The sequence below is a fragment of the Perca flavescens genome, chromosome 4, assembly GCF_004354835.1.
Source record: "Perca flavescens isolate YP-PL-M2 chromosome 4, PFLA_1.0, whole genome shotgun sequence".
Taxonomy (NCBI): Eukaryota; Metazoa; Chordata; class Actinopteri; order Perciformes; family Percidae; genus Perca; species Perca flavescens.
In genome coordinates, this window is record NC_041334.1 from 7,839,931 (window position 1) to 7,862,292 (window position 22,362).

The 22,362-nt window shown below is 43.4% G+C and overlaps 1 protein-coding gene across 1 annotated transcript in view; it reads left to right on the top strand.

The window, feature by feature from the left end:
- The window catches only part of mtmr14 (myotubularin related protein 14), a 49,691-nt gene that overhangs the window by 16,522 nt on the left and 10,807 nt on the right, over positions 1 to 22,362 (top strand). The window contains exons 5-16 of the mRNA XM_028574814.1: positions 848 to 908; positions 1,030 to 1,152; positions 3,136 to 3,209; positions 3,661 to 3,731; positions 3,820 to 3,894; positions 4,902 to 4,968; positions 5,822 to 5,907; positions 6,296 to 6,372; positions 8,817 to 8,853; positions 11,344 to 11,414; positions 11,647 to 11,705; positions 21,850 to 21,982. Coding sequence (XP_028430615.1) covers positions 848 to 908; positions 1,030 to 1,152; positions 3,136 to 3,209; positions 3,661 to 3,731; positions 3,820 to 3,894; positions 4,902 to 4,968; positions 5,822 to 5,907; positions 6,296 to 6,372; positions 8,817 to 8,853; positions 11,344 to 11,414; positions 11,647 to 11,705; positions 21,850 to 21,982 — 934 coding nt within the window. The remainder of the gene's footprint in view (positions 1 to 847; positions 909 to 1,029; positions 1,153 to 3,135; positions 3,210 to 3,660; positions 3,732 to 3,819; positions 3,895 to 4,901; positions 4,969 to 5,821; positions 5,908 to 6,295; positions 6,373 to 8,816; positions 8,854 to 11,343; positions 11,415 to 11,646; positions 11,706 to 21,849; positions 21,983 to 22,362) is intronic.

Below are 22,362 nucleotides of genomic sequence, written 5' to 3' on the forward strand. Positions count from 1 at the left end.
CATGGGATTAATAACACCAACAGACATACATGAGACAATACCACAAATGACATAAACTCCAAAATAAGGAAACAGAGAAAACATATATAACAACAGTACATGACATGAACATACACACAGACAAAGTCTTGGAGATGTATATCCCTGAAATAAATATTGCACTGGGTTTAATGTAGCCGGTTTAGCAATAGGATAGATTGATGTATGAAGGAGTTTTTAAGTCTAATACGATTAAAAGAATGAACTCTAAAGCGTCTGTTTGAAGGCAGAAGCTGATATTCACTGTGCAAGACATGTAAAGAGTCATTTGAAATATTTATGGCTAGTCTAAGCATATTATTATTGTGAGCCTCCTGAAAGGAGTGCACTACAGGTAGCCCTATAATCTTTGCGCAAATTTTAATCTGATTAAATAGCTTTGTTTTAGTTTTAACTGAGAGGCTACTTAGCCAAGCAGTACTACAGTAAAGCATCATACTCTGAATTACTGATGTGAAAAACAGAGAGATGATTTGACTACTAGCTCCAAAAGATCTCAATCTACAAAGAAAATAAACACGATGTTGTATTTTAAATTGATTTTTAATATTATTTATTTTGTAGCTAAATGAATGGAAATAATGGTAGATATAGTTGGCTAAATTAATGAAAATAATGGTAGATACAGTTAGCTAAATATAGGAAAATAATGGTTGATAGTTAGCTAAATATATGAAAATAATGGTAGATACAGTTAGCTAAATTAATAAAAATAAAAGGTGCATTTTTGTTTTTCTGAAGATGATGTAGTTTGTCATGTAAGTAACACAGTGAAGTGATATTGATCTTGTAAGTTTGTGTTTCCTAGGGGGCAGTGATGACACGTGGACGGAGTCTGAGGAGCTTCCAGAGGATGACAGTGCAGTGAGGTGATAATGAAACTCAAGATGTTACTGACTGGAAGACAGCTTAAAAACTAGCCAGAGAAAAAACACTTTTCTCCTCCTCTACTTCCTTCCCTCTCTTTATCCAACCCCTCCCCCTCCTCAGGAACGGGGACTCCCAGCTCTTTGACAAGGTTCGAGGCCATGACATTAAGCTGCTACGCTACCTCTCGGTCCGCTACATCTGTGACCTCATGGTGGAGAACAAGAAGGTTAAGTTTGGCCTAAAGTAAGGAACTGTGTGTGTGTGTGTGTGTGTGTGTGTGTGTGTGTGTGTGTGTGTGTGTGTGTGTGTTTAGGGCTGTATACAGATTGATTCAGCTATTGAGAATGTGGAGGTGCCGTCACTACACAGCGCCCCGCCCCCTTGTGCCATTTTGGGAGGCTACCCGCCAGAACCGTTCATTGTTTGTGTTGGTAGCAGAGGAGGTTGTTGCAATTCCTCACTATTTTTAAATGCCTGGAAAACAGTGCTTTAAAAAAAAAAAAAAAAAAAAATGCTCCAGTGTCTCACACGATTGTCGTGGAAACCATAGCAACCATGTGTTCAAGTTTTTTCGTTTCCCTACATGGAAAAAGCATGAAGGGGAGCATGTCTCCGATGTGACAAGGAGACATCTGATTTCTTGGGTGGCTGCAATTAGAAGAAAGGACCTTTCTCTGGTCCTGCACAGAGACACCGCACTGACTGGAAAGGATCCCTACAGAGATAGACCTTTTAGTTAAAGAGTAAGATCCTTTTAGTTTAACATGAAACAGCCCCGAAATCACCATCACCAAACTCCACCAGACTCCATGTAAATAATCAGGACTTTTAGCGTGTATAGAGCCAGCATATCTCCACATGTAAATGGGTGAATTAAGGGTTTATTTCAACCAAACCAGAGTGGTGATTGTTGGAACAGTGGAAAGATGAACCACGACGGCTTTTGGTAGTTTTATTTTGTTTCTGTCCACTTTGAATGAAGTGTGTTTTACGATGCTAAAAGCCTTGATTATTTGCATGGAGTCTGGTGGAGTTTGGTGATGGTGATTTCGGGGCTGTTTCATGTTAAACTAAAAGGATCTTACTCTTTTATCTAAAAGGTCTATCTCTGTAGGGATCCTTTCCATAATGTTGTCACACACTTAGAATAATAATCTGAGTCTGTCAGCGGCAAAAACTGAACTTTTAGTGGATGTTAACTGATTAATATACTGGACCAGTTTCAGAGGTTGTTGTTCCTATCGGTTTGTCTCTGTAAGGGCCCTTTTCTTTCGCTGCCTTCTTCTTAATTTTCTCGTAAATTCTCTGTTTAAAGGAACACGCCGACTTATTGGGAATTTAGCTTATTTACCCTAACCCCCAGAGTAAGACAAGTTGATACATACCCTTCTCATCTCTGTGCGTGCTGTAATGCTGCCTGACGGTTCCAGCATTAGCTTAGCCCAGCACAGATCCTGGAGGTAACTGGTTCCAACTAGCCTACTGCTCCAAATTGTGACAAAAGTGACAAAATAACGCCAACATGTTCCTATTTACATGTTGTGATTTGTATAGTCTGGCGTGTACAAAAAAAAACAACGTAACATGAGACACAGCCATCTTCTAACAGTAAACAAACCGGGAACTATATTCTCAGACAGGCTTGCTGCGAGCATATCACTTCGCCCAAGTACTATATTCTTCCGCTTGAGAATATAGTTCCCGGTTTGTTTATAGTTAGAAGACTGCTGTGTCTCATGTTACTTTGTTTTTTGTACACGCTGTGACTCTATAAATCACAACATGTAAATAGGAACATGTTGGCGTTATTTTGTCACTTATTCGGAGCAGTAGGATTGCTGGAACCATTCACCTGCATGTTCTGTGCTGGCCTGATGCCGCTGGAGCCGTCAGACAGCATTACAGCACACACGGAGATGAGAAGGGTATGTATCGATTTGTCTAACTCTGGGGGTTACGGTGAATAAGCTAAATTCCCAATAAGTCGGCGTGTTCCTTTAAATCATGGATGTATTAAGAGAACAAGATGCCTTAATGATAATTCCTTGAGCCGTCTTTCCAGCTCTGTGTCTGTGTCGCTCTGACACTGTTGCCCCTGGCAACCAATATTGTAGGATCCCAAAATGGTGGACGGGCTCAGACACCTCACAAATCGTGACGTATTCATTCTCAATAGCTGTGATAAGACATATTTTGTAAAAGAGCGTCTTTATTTGTGTCTGGCAGTGTCACATCCTCTGAGAAGGCGGACAAGGCCCAGCGCTATGCAGACTTCACCCTGCTTTCTGTGCCTTACCCAGGTAAAGACATGCCCAGCCTGGGGATCAGGGGATGTTAGCCCAATGCACATACGTCACTATCTGTTGGCAGATAAGTAACAAGATGTTTACGGGAACAGACACAAGCCAAAAGTGCTGTGGATTTCGTTTTTTTTTTTTTAAATAAAGCAGTCATATCTGACATAACACAATTTCAACTGACATGAGTGTTTAAAAACATATTAAAAGAGTTTGCCCACCACAATATGTGTAAACATGGGAGCCAAGCTCAGAGATCTTAAACATTTCTAATCGCCGTCTGTCATTTAGAGTGTTTGATTTTAAACCTATAAAATAACATTACTTCATTTTCCATGTAGTTAGCCTGTAGCTAGCCCTCAGAGTAATAAAGTAGGCTTTATTCGGTGGATTTTGAAGATAAGGGGCTGCTAATATGTGTGGATGTTTTTTTTTTTTTTTTTTTTTTTTTTAGGGTGTGAGTTTTTTAAGGACTACAAAGACAGAGACTACACAGCAGAGGGTCTGGTGTTCAACTGGAAGCAGGTACAGAGACAGCTGGGAGTGTGTTGGGGAGGTGGGGAGAGGGTATATAGTTGCCATAGGTATGATCACACTGTGTGTCCACTCACAGGACTATGTGGACGCTCCTCTGACAATCCCTACGAGCTTCACTCACAACCTCAACATCGACTGGACTCGATACCAGGTGACTGCTCCTCTTCTCTTCTTCTCTAACTGTGCGTCTCTGCCAGCTGGGACTCTCTCTCTCTTACTGCAATGTCAGCGCCATCTGTTGTCCAACCTGCAAAGTGCTTAGGCCATTAATCAGAACCACTGGCACACACAGTAATATATATATACACATACATACATACATACATACATACATACATACATGCATACATATATACACACACACACACACACGGCAAAAGTTTGGACACACCTTCTCATTCAATGCGTTTCGTTTTTATTTTCATGACTATTTACATCGTAGATTCTCACTGAAGGCATCAAAACTATGAATGACCACATGTGGAATTATGTACTTAACAAAAAAGTGTGAAATAACACACACACACACACACACACACACACCTGTGAAGTGAAAACCATTTCAGGTGACTACCTCATGAAGCTCATTGAGAGAACACCAAAGGTTTGCAGAGTTATCAAAAAAAGCAAAGGGTGGCTACTTTGAAGAATCTAAAATATAAGACATGTTTTCAGTTATTTCACACTTTTTTGTTGAGTACATAATTCCATATGTGTTCATTCATAGTTTTGATGCCTTCAGTGAGAATCTACAATGTAAATAGTCATGAAAATAAAGAAACACATTGAATGAGAAGGTGTGTCCAACTTTTGGCCTGTACTGTGTGTGTGTGTATATATATATATATATATATATATATATATATATATATATATATATATATATATATATATATATATAGACTATTCACATTATATATATATATATGGCACTATAGACTATTCACATTACAGCGCTTTATGTAGTTATGAATACTTATATTTTAGGTATAATATTGTCTATTGGTGAAGTAGCAGTGATCACTTTGAGGAGGGGGGAGGGGTGGGGATATGTAGACCAGAAAGGGGAAAATCCCACACATCCCCCAGCAAATCCCACACATTTACTGTGTGTGTGTGTGTGTGTGTGTGTGTGTGTGTGTGTGTGTGTGTTTTCAGTCGTGGGACCTGGTGGAGCAGACCCAGAACTACCTGAAGCTACTGCTCCACATCATCAACAGTGATGGTAGGTGGTGTTTGTGAGTTTTTGTTAGGCTTGGCTTCAAATTAGAATATGAAAAAGAACTGCTGACTAACTAATGACTGATTGGCTTATTGTTTTCTTTTATTAATTATTTATGCACAGTCAGTGTGCAGAGTCGCTGCTTTATATGACAGTAAAGATCTGTAGGTTTGGACTGTTGCTCAGAAATAACAAGCACTTTGAAAAAAGTGTCTATACTATGTGCCATTTTATTGACAAAATAGGGCTGGGCGATATGGAGGAAATCAGATATCACGATATTCTTCACCAAATACCTCGACAATTGGTGCTTTGGTTGGTGCAAATAATAGAACAGCTAGAACAGTCTGGTAAATTCAGATAAGTACATCACTTTATTGTAATGCAGCCTTTAAAACCAGGAAAAGACACCACTTATGTCATATCATGATACCTAGTCTCATATCACGATATCAATATAATATTGATATATTGCCCAGCCCTGTGACAAAATGATTCAATCAATCTAGAACATAATGGTTAGTTGTAGTTCCATACATGGGAGTGTGTGGTGGCGGACTGCTGTGAAACATGGCTGGGTACTATATTATGCCAAAATCTAACGTTACTTCTATTTTACAGTATCTTTATTCAAAAAGGAAACTTAACTAACTCAAACTTCACAGCTGCAGCCACACCTTCCACGCTTTACATTACTTGATATTCATCCAAAGGTGTGTGTGTGTGTGTGTGTGTGTGTGTGTGTGTGTGTGTGTGTGTGTGTGTGTGTGTGTGTGTGTGTGTGTGTGTGTGTGTGTGTGTGTGTGTGTGTGTGTGTGTGTGTGTGTGTGTGTGTGTGTGTGTGTGTGTGTTGTAGATGAGAGCGGTCTCCTGGTGCACTGTATATCGGGCTGGGACCGTACGCCTCTGTTTGTGTCCCTCCTCAGGCTCTCCCTGTGGGCAGTAAGTTCCTTGTTTTTTCTCTCTGTCTGTTTCCTCGTCTCCTCTCTTCTCCCCTGGTGTGTCTCCACCCGACAGCTCCAGCATTCATTAGTGACTTGAGTAATCCCACGCTGAATCCATCGGCCTCCACACATTCACACCTACTCCACACACAACTCAGTTACCATTTTAATTAGCCTCTTCTTTATTCATTGCCTTTATTAAAATGGAACCCTTCGGTTCTAAATATGTAATCTTTTTCTTAGGACATGGTCCACACTGGAAGCTTCTCATCAAAGCAAAGAGCACACATGGAGTGAGAAATCCCATGTGGTGTCCTGTGGACTGTTGGCTGCCATGTTTATGTAAGGAGAGATATTTGACTCAATTTTGTCATTATTCTTCACAGGATGGCGCCGTGCACGCCAACCTGGAGCCGGCCCAGATCCTGTATTTGACCATCGCTTACGACTGGTTCCTCTTTGGGTAAAATCCTCATTTAAATTGTCTCTATCCTAACTTCATGGTGAGCCATTACTCACATTGCATTGGCCTGCAGAAATACTTTAGAGGTGCATTTGCAACTTCTCTGTGCCATCTGGTTGGAGACGCACCGTGTTGGTCTGCGACACATGACACAAACACACACACACACACACACACACACACACACACACACACACACACACACACACACACACACACACACACACACACACACACACATCTATCTATCTATCTATCTATCTATCTACACACACACACACACACAAACACACATACAGTGGTGTGAAAAAGTGTTTGCCCCCTTCCTCATTTCCTGTTCCTTTGCATGTGTGTCACACTTAAGTGTTTCGGAACATCAAACCAATTTAAACAAAAGTCAAGGACAACACAAGTAAACACAAAATGCAATTTGTAAATGAAGGTGTTTATTATTAAAGGAGAAAAAAAATCCAAACCATCATGGCCCTGTGTGAAAAAGTGATTGCCCCCCTTGTTAAAACATACTATAACTGTGGTTGTCCACACCTGAGTTCAATTTCTCTAGCCACACCCAGGCCTGATTATTGCCACACCTGTTCACAATCAAGGCATCACTTAAATAGGAGCTGCTTGACACAGTAAGGTCCACCAGAAGATCCTTAAAAGCTACACATCATGCCGAGACCCAAAGAAATTCAGGAACAATTGAGAAAGAAAGTAATTGAGATCTATCAGTCTGGAAAGGGTTATAAAGCCATTTCCAAAGCTTTGGGAATCCAGCGAACCACAGTGAGAGCCATTATCCACAAATGGCGAAGACATGGAACAGTGGTGAACCTTCCCAGGAGTGGTGGCCGGCCGCCCAAAATTACCCCAAAGCGCAGCGGCGACTCATCCAAGAGGTCACAAAAGACCCCACAACAACGTCCAAAGAACTGCAGGCCTCACTTGCCTCAGTTAAGGTCAGCGTTCATGCCTCCACCATCAGGAAAAGACTGGGCAAAAATGGCCTGCATGGCAGAGTTCCAAGGAGAAAACCACTGCTGAGCAAAAAGAACATCAAAGCTCGTCTCAATTTCTCCAGAACACATCTTGATGATCCCCAAGACTTTTGGGACAACATTCTGTGGACCGATGAGACAAAAGTGGAACTCTTTGGAAGGTGTGTGTCCAAGTATATCTGGCGTAGAAGGAACACTGCATTTCATAAAAAGAACATTATACCAACTGTAAAATATGGTGGTGGCAGTGTGATGGTCTGGGGCTGTTTTGCTGCTTCAGGACCTGGAAGACTTGCCGTGATAAAAGGAACTATGAATTCTGCTGTCTACCAAGAGATCCTGAAGGAGAATGTCCGACCATCTGTTCGTGGTACTCAAGCTGAAACGAACTTGGGTTCTGCAGCAGGACAATGATCCTAAACACACCAGCAAGTCCACCACCGAATGGCTGAAGAAAAACAAAATGAAGACTTTGGAGTGGCCTAGCCAAAGTCCTGACCTGAATCCTATTGAGATGTTGTGGTATGACCTTAAAAAGGCAGTTCATGCTCGAAAACCCTCTAATGTAACTGAATTAGGACAATTCTGCAAAGATGAGTGGGCCAAAATTCCTCCAGGACGCTGTAAAAGCCTCATTGCACGTTATCGCAAACGCTTGGTTGCAGTTGTTGCTGCTAAGGGTGGCCCAACCAGTTATTAGGTTTAGGGGGCAATCACTTTTTCACACAGGGCCATGATGGTTTGGATTTTTTTTCTCCTTTAATGATAAACACCTTCATTTACAAATTGCATTTTGTGTTTACTTGTGTTGTCCTTGACTATTGTTTAAATTGGTTTGATGTTCCGAAACACTTAAGTGTGACAAACATGCAAAGGAACAGGAAATGAGGAAGGGGGCAAACACTTTTTCACACCACTGTACTTGCACAAACATACTTGCACACATACTCACACACACACTTTTTATGCTTGAAGTAATCTTCTTATGTTATATGGAAAAAATGTAAAGCAAATCATGGTTTCATAATACCCATGATGCTCCCCAGTGAATTGGTTGATTTCTGCTTTGATTAGCTGAATATTTGCTGACCCAGCCCCGGTGATATACAGCCAGATAGTTTGGATCTTATGTGCTGAGGTTCTATATCACTTCATTAAACTCCCTCTAAAACTCTGTTAATGCTCGTCAATACACAAACCTTTCTGTCAACTACTTTTATAAAATCTGTCTTTAGCAGCAAGTAGCTGCAGCTTTTTGATCCTCATTGGATCTCACTTCTGTCAAACTATTTACATCAAAAATGTCAACTAAAGCAGGTTTTTGGGGATTCATTCATGTTCAAAGACTTTGTTACTGCGTCTTCACATGGACAACATGGGATTTAGTTGAGTATTTGTTTGACATTATTAAGTGCTGTAATGAAGGTTTCGGTTTGTTTCCAGTCACATGCTGCCAGATCGACTTTCCAAAGGGGAGGAGGTAAGTTAAGGTTGTTTATTTTTTTATGTTTCTATTTACAGATGAGAGACTGAAAGGTACACAATATTACATGCATCAAATCATCATCCTAAACAATTGATAAATAATATTCCTTTAAGACTTTAAGAGTTTGAAACACATTTGTAGCAATCAGGTTTCTTCTGTTTCTGATGGAAATATTCATAATAGCATAAAATAAAGCATATAAAATTGATACACTAAAACGCGCGTCACCCCAACGACCCGCCAAAGTCAAACACAAAGCGTGATGGGGGCGAGGCAAACGTCAGGAAAATATAAAAATGTGTGTAGTTCATTGAAAATGCAAACTTGTCATTTACATTCATTTAAAACATCCATTCTATCATGCATTTGTTTTGGGTTTAATAGGCCAGGCCCGTTTTGACCATTCAGTACACCACTGGAGGCATGGTCACAGGAGTGGCCCTAGATGGCACCCTCCAAATTAGAGTCCGGATCAGGCCAAATTTTTCTGTCCGAGCTTGGCCCGCGTCCGACAGAGCCGTGACCGACAGGCATTAAGAAATTTGTGTCCGAGCCCGACACAGTTAAAATCAAATTTTTTTTCTCATACTAATGACACATGTAGGCTACGTTTTTTTTGTGGAAAGCTTTCATTAAGCAACTGTAGGAAGGCATTTGGAAATGTCAACAGATGAGGCATCAGTGCACACGGGGCAACAAGCACACGTTAATAAGCTGTTAAAATGTTCAATGCGTTAACCTTTCCTGATTGCTTCTTTTCCGACTGTGGTCAGAAAATCAGGGGAGACTCGTTACCTCCAGGGCCGACGTTATAACATGAATATCATCAGGGTTAATATCCTGTTTCTGGTGAGCAAATGAATGAATTTGGCTTTCAGTCTGGGGTTTATATCGGACACCGCACACACTGTTTAGCTACAAAACTTAAAATTATTGCTCCAACTCTGCTCCGTTTGCATACAACACATCTGCTTCCTCTTTCAATCTTCTGCCCACTTTCCACACACGCACTGAGCTCTCTTAAAGGAGCCGCAGCACCATTTTACAACAAATGCATTTTCGTGCTGATGTGACCGAGCACAATCCAAACCCGACCATAATTTCTAAATATCTGTACGAACCCGGCCCGGCCCGTCGGGTACCGTTGGGACCCGTCAGGACCCGTCAGGACCCGTCAGGACCCGTCAGGCTCGGTTCGGGTATCCATGCCTTACTCCAAATATCGTAAAAATTGCGTGAGTTGTTCCTGAGATATACACTTTTTTTTTATGTGTAGCGCTCCCTGTTGGCCAACCTTTGGCCCAACTTTGTTTCCAGAGCCTCAGAGTGGCATGGAAATAAGAATCTTGAATCTGGTGTTGATAGCATTTACTTTGGCCGAGATATGCCAAAGTGTTTTGGCAGGCATACGCGGCTCCCAGCGCCCTCGGGCTTGGACCCCTAATAAGGTCAAGTTTGTGTCACAGCAGTTAAAACAATAATTTAAAAACATCGGAACATACTTAGTTGTGATCCAACTTTACAGAAAAAGTCTTTGTTTTAAGACAGGCACGAGTTATGTTATCTTTAAATCGGACACCCAGGAAAAGGTCCCTTTTCAGAATGACTGTGGTTAATGGTGTTAGTCAAATCAAAGTTTCCATTGGTTTTGATCTACTACTTGTATTGAGAGATGTTTCTTTAGCTTTCAGCTCTCAGCACCATCTAGTGGTCAGAGTAGAAGTTGCAACTTTTTCACCCCAACCCCTCATTGTATGCACCTGTGATTGATAGATGAGTGTTTGACCAAGACTATTTGCTGTTGTGTATTTGTGTGTAAGATGATTGTAAAGTGAGTGAGTTTGCCTGTGGCCAAACGGATGTAAATTCACATTAAGTTATGAAGAAGACGATGAAGGAGTGCAACTACAATCCTTTCTGCGGAGCCCAGTCCATACCTCATTGGCTGATATTAGCTCATCACGTGGCTTGGCATACATGTCGGCCTATAAGAAACAAGACATTTGACTACAGAAATCCCAGATGTGATCCTCAGACACCTGACAACTCTATTTCCCAAATGTAAATGTCCTACTTATACATTTCATGGTCACAAATCTTAAAAAAGAAAACCAATATATAATTTTCTTATCTATTGATGATGGTATTGGCCTTATAAATCTAGTATCAGTCGCACTTAAAATGTGCAGGCACATGGGAGCCTCATTAGAGAAAATGTGTCGCTGGCTCTAAACAATCAACATTAATCCATGTTCTGCTGTCAGGCTTTGAGAATCAAAGAGAGGGCTTCTTTTTTAGCAGCCAATGACCACAGAGAGAAGGATGACATCAGAGATGTTGCTTCAGGCTGGTTTGTACCTGGTGCTCACAGCTAGCTGTAGTATGTATGACTACTGTCTGATGTGAAGGACAGCTACTGGCTGTTACTGATTGAGTTTGGATTTCTGTGTTTCTTCTCTGATTAAAATGTTTTTCCTCCCTCAGATTTTCTTTTTTTGCTTCAATTTTTTGAAGCACATTGTCTCAGAGAAGTTCTCTGCTGTTAAGAAACAAAGGTGTGTTATTTCATGTCATTATGCTCTATACATGTCTGTCATGGTCTAAGAATGTATTTTTTATAAAGCTGTAGTTATCGGTTGCTAAAGTTTTATACTAACACTCATACAAGAAATAAGTAACTGAGTGAATTTGCTTAAATGTCAGCTGTGTGAATCCAGTATTCTTTCTCTTCTTCTGATCTCTGATGTTATGTCATATGTCCTATACATCATCATGTTCTTCTTTCAGAAGGAAGAACTCCCACTTCAAAGACAGTGATTTCACTGTGGAAGACCTCTGCCAGTTAAGTAGGTGTCATACCTTCCTCCCCACACACAGGTTCCTCTGACTTCATTAGCATTATGATGTTTAATTGGAGTAGTGCAACTGCTTTTGTACCGTCAGCTTGAGCTCTTGATGTTTGGTGAGGTAGAGGGGGGGTGTCCGGGCCGACAGTGTGTCACAGCCTCTGGTGTCATTACATCAGACGGTGGCTGACAACACGGCACTTTCATCTCTTTAGAAAACCGCAAGGCTTGATTCCAAAACAACTTGCGTCACAATACTTTATGTCTGCTGGCTTTTAACCTTCAATAGTCAGTTGCATTTGCATTAGTATACGAATGCAAAGTTTATCAAGTTCACAGCTATACATGTCGTTGTCATTTCTGTTAAATACTAAGTTTTTACAGTTTAAAGTACATTTATAGACCCTTCTGGAGGAGGAAAGGAAGAGAAAAGCTGCTGATGAACAATGCTCAGAATATGCCTTGAAAGCAGCTATACACAAAATGATCTTCAGAGGTTGTTGGATAGTGTGTACTGTTGGTGCAGTAAATGGAAGTTTGAATTTTGTCATTCACTGAGCTTTACAAATACTTTGATTTACTCTAGATGAACATCTGAACTTAGAAGATGAATAAAAGTGTTCTGAGACACTGGGAGCTAAGCTATGTAGGGATCTTGGTTTTATAACAGTTTAAAATAAACGTATGGATTATGGTGCAGGGGTCTGGCATTATTGTAAGCAAAGAAAATGTGACACAGTTCAAAGCTGAGCAATGCGCTGTTTTCTGGCTGTGCAGTATGTGGTGATATGGGATGGAAGCCATTTGAAGTGTGGCAGAAGGAGACGTGTTGCCACTGTAGAACAGATTGATCAACATGCCCTGACAACACATTTTCTATTGGGGTTTTTCAAATAGTTATTGTTCGGCAAGGGAGTTTGCTAAAGATGATCGATAGATGAAGTGTATTCTCATCCAAAGCACAGAGGTCTGTCTGTAGACGCTTCCACTCAACACCAGGGGAGAATAGAAAGCGTCACCTGTGTGATCTGGGACAGGTGCAAAGATGAAATCCCTTTTTGTTCTGTAGTCTATTATATAACAATCTTAGACACAGGCTTTTCCTTCAAATGTCTGTAGAATGTCCTGAGTTGTAAACTTCTGTACCTGTTTACAGACAGGGTTTCACCTGGCTCAGTCTGTGTTAATGCCCACCAACAGCGTGGGAGGGCGCTCTATGTTTGACGTGTTTAGCGCCCTTTATATAGAGAGTGTGGCCAACTCAAATCATGGGCGCCATATTGGATACCAACGTCACATGACTCTACAGTGTAACCCTATGGGGCGAATATGCTATCTTGAAATAAATTGCTTATTTTCACCATAAACGGGCATATACTTATTATCAATGTTTGTCAATATGTAAAAGGCCTATATTTATATTTTCTATATCGTAAATGGGCCTAAAAAAATGCCCATTGTAGTGAGTGACCATGTCGCCTAATAAGTCTCTGAGCAGTGTTTACCTTTCTAATGTCCGCTAGCATACAGGCTAACTATAGCTATCTTTGTGTGTAACGTAACAAAAACCCACTCATCTCAGAGGAGCGGAGCTCAATATTTCATTCAACAAAATGATGGTACAAAAGGAGCACTAACGCCACAGGTTTTATGTTGATAACGTAGACGCAGATATAGGAAACTCCGAAGGCAGTCGTAATATTTACCTTGCAGGCTAGGCTAATGCTGTTGAGCTAACGTTAGCAAATGTCGGCGTAGTGTTAGCTAGCTGTCTAAACTTGTGAAAAGCCGAACAACATCCCCGTCCAAGCTGTGTTTCACTTTCCCTCCAATATTATTATGAACACAATAAAGACACCTGGGCTCGGTTGAGACCAAAAGCCATATGACTATGGCAAGATCCCAAGCATTTAGGTACATGGAGTGCTAGTGAAAAAGCTAACGCTAGCATAAGGCTAAATTCAAACTTAATTTCTAAAGCAGCGTTAGAACTTTTTTGACAGTATTTGTCCCAATTCATTTGTTATCATATTGAAGAGAGAAATTGACATTTACCTCACACACTATGAACAGCTCCCATACTTTTCGCCTTTTTGTTCACGGGGGGTCTTGTGAAATCTTTTGCCGCTTCCTTGTCTTTCATTGCAGCCAAATGGGCAACAGCTGGGCATTTTTTCAGTGATTTTTTTTTTTTATAATTTATTACATTTTTCCACTATTCCCTGCACTATGTCAATGGAAATCAGATGAATGTTGGTATCAAACATGGAGTCCGTGACCACCTTGGAACCAATTGCATAACGGGATAGCTCAGAACATTCAATTCCCTAGTTGGCCTAAACGTGTTAAAGGCCCAGTCTGTGCCTCAGAAGTACCTAAGTTATGTTTTAGAGTCTGAGGAGTAGGATTGTGTTTGTTTTCTCATTATGGTATTGCTCTTGTTTTTTTATGTTTGTAGTGTCTTATAATTCCATGCAGGCTGGGCACCTTTTAGTGCATGACACTTTGAAAAATAAACATGTGCTATTAATAATAATAATAATAATAATAATAATAATAATAATAATAATGGTTCAGTTACGTTTAGTGTCCCAGTAAGCTATTTTAGCATGCACAATACCAGGACCTCCTCTAAGTGGAACGAAGCCATCTTTAGGCCAGGCAGCTTTATTTATACATCAACAACAAGGCATCAAAGTGCTTAACATAGAATATTAAAGAGTTAAAAATAATAAAAAGATTTATTAAAGAGAATATAAAAACAGTTAGGTATAGAATAAAAGTTAAAGGGCAGTGTAAGAAATGGAAGCATAGGATGGCTTACTGGAGCATAAAAACTGAACGCTGCTTCTCCATGTTTAGTTGTGAGTCTGGGGACAGAAAGCAGAGCTGACCCAGACCAGCTGATATTGATAGTATGGCTGACTGTGTAATTGTCTTAATGTGGCTGTTGAAGTTCAGGTCTTAGTCTGAGGATGGGGGGCAAGCTGACGAAGTAGTATGAGCCGTCTAGCTAAATAAGAAAGTCACAAGGTCTGCTTTAATTTCACACAGGGCCACCGTGGGTGGCAGAGTCCCAAAGAGAGCTGTTAATATTGCTGGAGCAAACTGCACCTGAAGAGCAGCAGATAATGTTTGGAAGATATTGGACCAATAGTTGTGTATAGACGGGCAGGACCAAAACATATGAATAAGCGAAGCGGGAGCTATTCTACACCTGTCGCAGACCAGATTAACATCCGGGTAAATCTGAGAGTTTGGTCCAGTGAATGCGGTGGAGGATTTTACACTGAATTAGACCATGTTTGGTGCACATAGAAGAAAAAGAGTGAACTCGGGAAAGAATGCCCCCCCCCCCCCCATGAGTCATCAGTGATTCCTTCCCCCATGTCCTGTTCCCATGCTGCCTTGACAGCAGACGAGTAACACCGGAGTGAAAGCATTCTCTCATACCCACATGAAATGATACCTTTTTGCGATGGGAGCGGAAGTAAAAAAGTGTCCATGGGAGGTCTACAGGCTGAGAGGGGAATTGGGAGCTTGCACTACGTACAAAGCTACAAATCTAAAGATATCGAAAATAAGTTCTTTTTGGGATGCTAAATTTAGCTGAAAACTGCTGAAAGGAGGCAATCAATGTACAAATCGTTGAATGATTTAAATCGTTGAATGATTTAATGCCAAAACTGGACCACATGGAGAATGCTCCATCTGCCAGAGAGGGTACGAAAGCATGGTTCATAGCTATTGGGGCATGCAGTGAAAAAGTCTGCCATCCAAAATGGCGTCTGAGTTGATTCCAGATTTTTAGAGTCGACTTAACCAGAGTGTTTTTGCAGTATGCTGAACAAGTTGAGAGATCAGGGGTTTAAATCAAAGCAGATAGAGAAGACGGTTTGCAAGAATACGCCTCTAATCTTAACCAAGCGGGGGCACACTGCAAAGTGTCTGCACGCTGCCAAAACTAAAATTGGCCGCCCAATAGTAGAAGAGAAAGTTAGGGAAGGCCATGCCCCCCACCTTTTTGGTCTCTGGAGATATACAGTATTGTATGAATTCTTCTTATTTCTTTTTTTTTTCCCAGATGAACTTTAAAATAATCCCGTCAAGTTTTTTAAAAAAGGATTTAGGGATAAAGACAGGAAAAGGAAGGAAAATATGGGCAGGATATTAATTTTAACCGAATTGATACGACCAGCTAAAGACAGAGGGAGTACTGACCATCTCTCAAAGTCCTGCTGTATTCGGGTGAGGAGAGGGGTAAAGTTACATTTGAAGAGATTCTTGAATTGGTCTGTAACTTGACCCCCAGATATGTAAACTTGTCAAGAACAGTTCTAAAAGGTATTGTGTGAAGAGGGTATTTGTGGGCCGCAGCGTTTGTGGGGAATAATTCGCTCTTATTGAAATTCAGTTTATAGCCAGAGATGAGACCAAATGAATCAAGAACAGAAAGCACGGTGGGTATGAATGAATCTAGCCTACAGACGTAGAGGAGCAAATCATCCGCATAGAGAGAAACCCTCTCTTCGATGCCGTCCCTGTTCACACCAGTGATATGAGGATGAGATTGGAGCGCAATGGCGAGAGGCTCTATGGCGACTGCAAAGAGCAGGGGGGATAACGCGCATCCCTGTCTCGTACCCCTAAAGACAGGGAAATAGTCAGAGTGGTTGTTATTAGTTCTGACAGAGGTGAGTGGGTGGATGTACAATAATTTCACCCAGGCTATAAACTTCTCACCAAAGCCGAAACTTTCTAACGTACGGAAAACATAGCCCCACTCCACTCTATTGAAAGCCTTCTTGGTATCTAAGGACTTTATGATCTGAGTTTTTCGAGCTGGAGGGCTTGTACAGAACATTAAATAAACGTCTTAACATTATAAAAGGCATATCTATTTTTAATAAAGCCTGTCTGGTCAGGGGAGATTACAGAAGGCAGGATTGTTTCCAACTGCATAGCCAGTAGCTTAGCTAAGATTTTATAATCAACATTGAGTAACGAAATGGGGCGGTAAGATCCGCTGGAAGAGGGTCTTTGTTTTCTTTTCAATATCAATGAAATGGAGGCCTGAGATAAGGACTCAGGGAGAGAGGCGGAGTTGAATGAATAGGCGTAACATGTTGGTTAGGAGGGGGGCCAGCTTGATTATAAACTTCCTATAAAACTTGACAGGAAAACCATCTGGTCCTGGGGACTTGGAACACTGTAAAGAACCTGCCGCTTGTGAAACTTCCTCCACTGTTATGGGTTCCTCCAGTAGTTTGAAAGTTGTAGCAACAGAGGGGACAGCAAGATTACAAAAAAAAAAAAAGAAAAGAGTCAAAGAGTGAGGGGTCCGCTGACTGTTCGGAAGTATAAAGAGTGGCATAAAAGTCCCTAAACTCAATGTTTATCAGCTGAGGGTTGGTCGTTATACCAGTAGGAGTTAGAATTTGGGGGATTTGATGTGCTGAGGATGTCTGGCGTAGTTGATGGGAAAGTAATTTACTTGCCTTATCACCATGTTCATAGTGATTATGGTGTAATTTGACCAGCATTCCTTCAATTTCAATAGTAGAAAGGTTATCAAATTCTGCCTGTAGGGAGAGGCTCTCCTTGTATACTGATGGTAAGGGGGAAGTTGCATAAATGTTATCCAGCTGTAGTATACCGGTCATCAGCTCAGACATCTTCTTTTTCCTCTTTTGTTCTCGCAAAACCGGTGTAGGACATGATTTGCCCCCTAATTAAGTCCTTAAACGTCTCCCACAGCAGGGATGGTGAGACACCAGGCGTTTTAATTAGTGGCTCTAAAAAAGTCAATCTAACAATTTAGAAAGTGGACAAACTTGTCGTCCGATAACAAACGTGAATCGAAACGCCATGGTGCACACGACACTGGTCCCCCGCCCACTACTAAGTCTAAAGTCAGCGGGGCATGATCTGATACAACAATAGGATTATGAGAGCATGAGCGGACAGAGGGTATAAGTCTGTTGTCAAGAAAGAGGTAATCAATGCGGGTGTAGGTGCGGTGGACAGGGAGAAGAATGAATACTCCCTGCCTATAGGATTGAAAAAACACCATGAGTCTGAAACAGAGAATTCCTGAAGAAAAGTTTTCATAGCCTTAGAGAATTTGGATGGGTTACTAGGTTTACTGGAGGATCGATCAAGAGGGCCCAGCCATCAGTTAAAATTAGGGATGCACCGAATACAGATTTTTGGGGATCGGCCGAATACCGAATCCACTGGTTAAGATTCTGCCGAATCCAAAACTGAATACCGAATCCTCAGTCATCCATCCATCCATCCATCTTCGTCCGCTTATCCGGTGTCGGGTCGCGGGGGGAGCAGCTCCAGCAGGGGACCCCAAACTTCCCTTTCCCGAGCAACATTAACCAGCTCCGACTGGGGATCGGCGTTCCCAGGCCAGGTTGGAGATATAATCCCTCCACCTAGTCCTGGGTCTTCCCCGAGGCCTCCTCCCAGCTGGACGTGCCTGGAACACCTCCCTAGGGAGGCGCCCAGGGGGCATCCTTACCAGATGCCCGAACCACCTCAACTGGCTCCTTTCGACGCAAAGGAGCAGCGGCTCTACTCCGAGCTCCTCACGGATGACTGAGCTTCTCACCCTATCTCTAAGGGAGACGCCAGCCACCCTCCTGAGGAAACCCATTTCGCCGCTTGTACCCTGGATCTCGTTCTTTCGGTCATGACCCAGCCTTCATGACCATAGGTGAGGGTAGGAACGAAAACTGACCGGTAGATCGAGAGCTTTGCCTTCTGGCTCAGCTCTCTTTTCGTCACAACGGTGCGATAGATTGAATGCAATACCGCACCCGCTGCGCCCGATTCTCCGACCAATCTCCCGCTCCATTGTCCCCTCACTCGCGAACAAAACCCCAAGGTACTTGAACTCCTTCACTTGGGGTAAGGACTCATTCCCTACCTGGAGAAGGCATTCCATCGGTTTCCTGCTGAGAACCATGGCCTCCGATTTAGAGGTGCTGATCCTCATCCCAACCGCTTCACACTCGGTTGCGAACCGATCCAGTGAGTGCTGAAGGTCGCAGGCCGATGATGCCATCAGGACCACATCATCTGCAAAGAGCAGCGATGAGATCCCCAGCCCACCAAACTGCAACCCTTCCCCACCCCGACTACGCCTCGATATCCTGTCCATAAATATTACAAACAGGATTGGTGACAAAGCGCAGCCCTGGCGGAGGCCAACCCTCACCTGAAACGAGTCCGACTTACTACCGAGAACCCGGACACAGCTCTCACTTTGGTCATACAGAGATTGGATGGCCCTGAGTAGACCCCCTCACCCCATACTCCGCAGCACCTCCCACAGTATCTCCCGGGGGACCCGGTCATACGCCTTCTCCCAATCCACAAAACACATGTAGACCGGTTGGGCATACTCCCAGGCTCCCTCCAGGATCCTTGCGAGAGTGAAGAGCTGGTCCGTTGTTCCACGACCAGGGACGGAATCCGCATTGTTCCTCCTCAACCCGAGGTTCGACTATCGGCCGAACCCTCCTTTCCAGCACCTTGGAGTAGACTTTACCAGGGAGGCTGAGAAGTGTGATACCCCTATAATTGGCACACACCCTCTGGTCCCCCTTTTTAAAAAGAGGAACCACCACCCCAGTCTGCCACTCCTTTGGCACCGTCCCAGACTTCCACGCAATGTTGAAGAGGCGTGTCAACCAGGACAACCCCTCCACACCCAGAGCCTTGAGCATTTCTGGACGGATCTCATCAATCCCGGGGCTTTGCCACTGTGTAGTTGTTTGACTACATCAGTGACTTCCGCCTGGGAAATCGGCGACAATCCCCGTTATCCTCCAGCTCTGCCTCTAACATAGAGGGCGATTAGTCGGATTCAGGAGTTCCTCAAAGTGCTCCCTCCACCGCCCTATTACCTCCTCAGTGGAGGTCAACAGTGTCCCATCCTTACTGTACACAGCTTGGATGGTTCCCCCTTCCCCCTCCTGAGGTGGCGAACAGTTTTCCAGAAACACTTTGGTGCCGACCGAAAGTCCTTCTCCATGTCTTCTCCAAACTTCTCCCACACCCGCTGCTTTGCCTCTTTCACGGCAGAGGCTGCAGCCCTTCGGGCCCTTCGGTACCCTGCAACTGCCTCCGGAGTCCTCCGAGATAACATATCCCGGAAGGACTCCTTCTTCAATCGGACGGCTTCCCTGACCACTGGTGTCCACCACGGTGTTCGTGGGTTACCGCCCCTTGAGGCACCTAAGATCCTAAGACCACAGCTCCTCGCCGCAGCTTCAGCAATGGAAACTTTGAACATTGTCCACTCGGGTTCAATTCCCCAGCCTCCACAGGGATGCACGAAAAGCTCCGCCCGGAGGTGTGAGTTGAAAGTCTGTCGGACAGGGGCCTCCTCCAGACGTTCCCAATTTACCCGCACTACACGTTTGGGCTTACCAGGTCTGTCCAGAGTCTTCCCCACCCCTGACCCAACTCACCACCAGATGGTGATCGGTTGACAGCTCTGCCCCTCTCTTCACCCAGTGTCCAAAACATACGGCCTCAGATCAGATGAAACGATTATGAAATCGATCATTGACCTTGGCCTAGGGTGCTCTGGTACCAGGTACACTTATGAGCATCCCTATGTTCGAACATGGTGTTCGTTATAGACAATCCATGACTAGCACAGAAGTCCAACAACAAACAACCACTCTGGTTTAGATCAGGGAGGCCGTTCCTCCCAATCACGCCTCCAGGTGTCTCCATCATTGCCCACGTGTGCGTTGAAGTCCCCCAGCAGAACAATGGAGTCCCCCACTGGAGCCCCATGCAGGACTCCAGTCAAGGTCTCCAAGAAGGCCGAATACTCCGAACTCCTGTTTGGTGCATATGCACAAACAACAGTCAGAGTTTTCCCCCCACAACCCGCAGGCGAGGGAGGCGACCCTCTCGTCCACGGGGTAAACTCCAACACAGCGGCGCCAGCCGGGGCTTGTGAGTATCCCCACACCCGCCCGGCGCCTCACACCCTGGGCAACTCCGGAGAAGAAAAGAGTCCAACCCCTATCCAGGAGTATGGTTCCAGAACCGAGACTGTGCGTAGAGGTAAGCCCCACCAGATCTAACCGGTAGCGCTCCACCTCCCGCACCAGTTCCGGCTCCTTCCCCCACAGAGAGGTGACGTTCCACGTCCCCAGAGCCAGCGTCTGCCGCCCGGGTCTGGTCCGTCGAGGCCCCTGACCTTCACTGCCACCCATGTGGCATCGCACCCGACCCCAACGGTTCCTCCCACAGGTGGTGGGCCCATGGGCTGGAGAGATCAGTCATTAACACAGTAAACACATTAATGAAGTAAACAATGTCCACAACCTCTAAAATAGTTAAATATAACAACTTCATGTTGAATTCACTTTTTTTCACCTTTTTCACATCATAGGAAAGTACTCAGGTCCTTGCGGAGTTTTGGACCAGTCCTGAAAATGGCAACCCCCCATCATTTTTGGTTTAGGCTGTAGCAGGAGTTTTATGTGGAATGACTGTAACAAACTGTACACAGGCAGCAACAGCAGATCAATCTCCCGGATGCGGGCGCTGCCATCTGCCAGAGTCTGCGCTGTAGTGATCAGGCAGTGGAGCCGCAAGTTCCGCCCATTCACATGCCCGACCAATCCCCAGCTGTCAATCATGAAGTTTCAGCTGTTTTTATAGCATCAAATAACTAAAAAACCAAACTGAGCAGAAAAAATGAACACTTGAACAAACATAAGTGTTATCAGAACTACCTAAAAGGACAGAAACTATCTTTGGAAAAAAATATTTGATGGGTCCTTTGACTTTTTAGTTTAGTCCATCAGCTAACATGGAGGGGGTGGGGCTTATGAGCTATACTGCAGCCAGTCACCAGGGGGCATTCCAGATGTTTTGGCTTGACTTATACAGTCTATGCTTTTACCCCTGGTTCCCTCCTCTGTCCTGTCCATGTCTGAACTAACTGCGACCCAACAAATGTCAATGGCATTTTGAATGAGGTTTTCTTACTTGTATGACAGAACCCAGACGTTGTGGTTTGACTACAGCTCCTGCTATGATACATCAGAATGTCAGCCATTAAAAAGGAAGTGAGCCAACAGCCGTGCTGTGTGTTTGCTTTCAGAGCCCAAGGACCGCGGCAGTGTGACCAGTCTGAGCAGCGACTTCTCCCTCATCACTGAAGAGGCGGGCGCCGCCTCCAGCTTCACAAACGACACTGTGGACCTGTTCCCCAGGCAACCCCAGGCCTCCAGCTGGTCAGTATCTTTCTCACACACACACACACACACACAGGCTCACTTCATTTATTACAATTCTTTTTTATTGGATGTTTTGGAAAGTTGATAGATGACCTTTTCATATAAGTGAATCATTCATGTTCAAATGCAAACATTTCAAGGAACAACACACGGAGCTCCATGTATTTCAGTGTTGAACACAGCGTTTGCGTGGGCATATTGCTTCAGTGAGTCGATAATACTAATCTTTCAAGTTGAGAAAGTTATCACAGTAACAATCAATTGCTCAGTTCCACTCCTGTCCACCCACACGCTCAGTGAATTGATGAGGACTCGGGAATGTGGGGGGGGAGGCCAACTCTACATGCTCACTTTCTGTCAGTCCATAACTCTGCCTG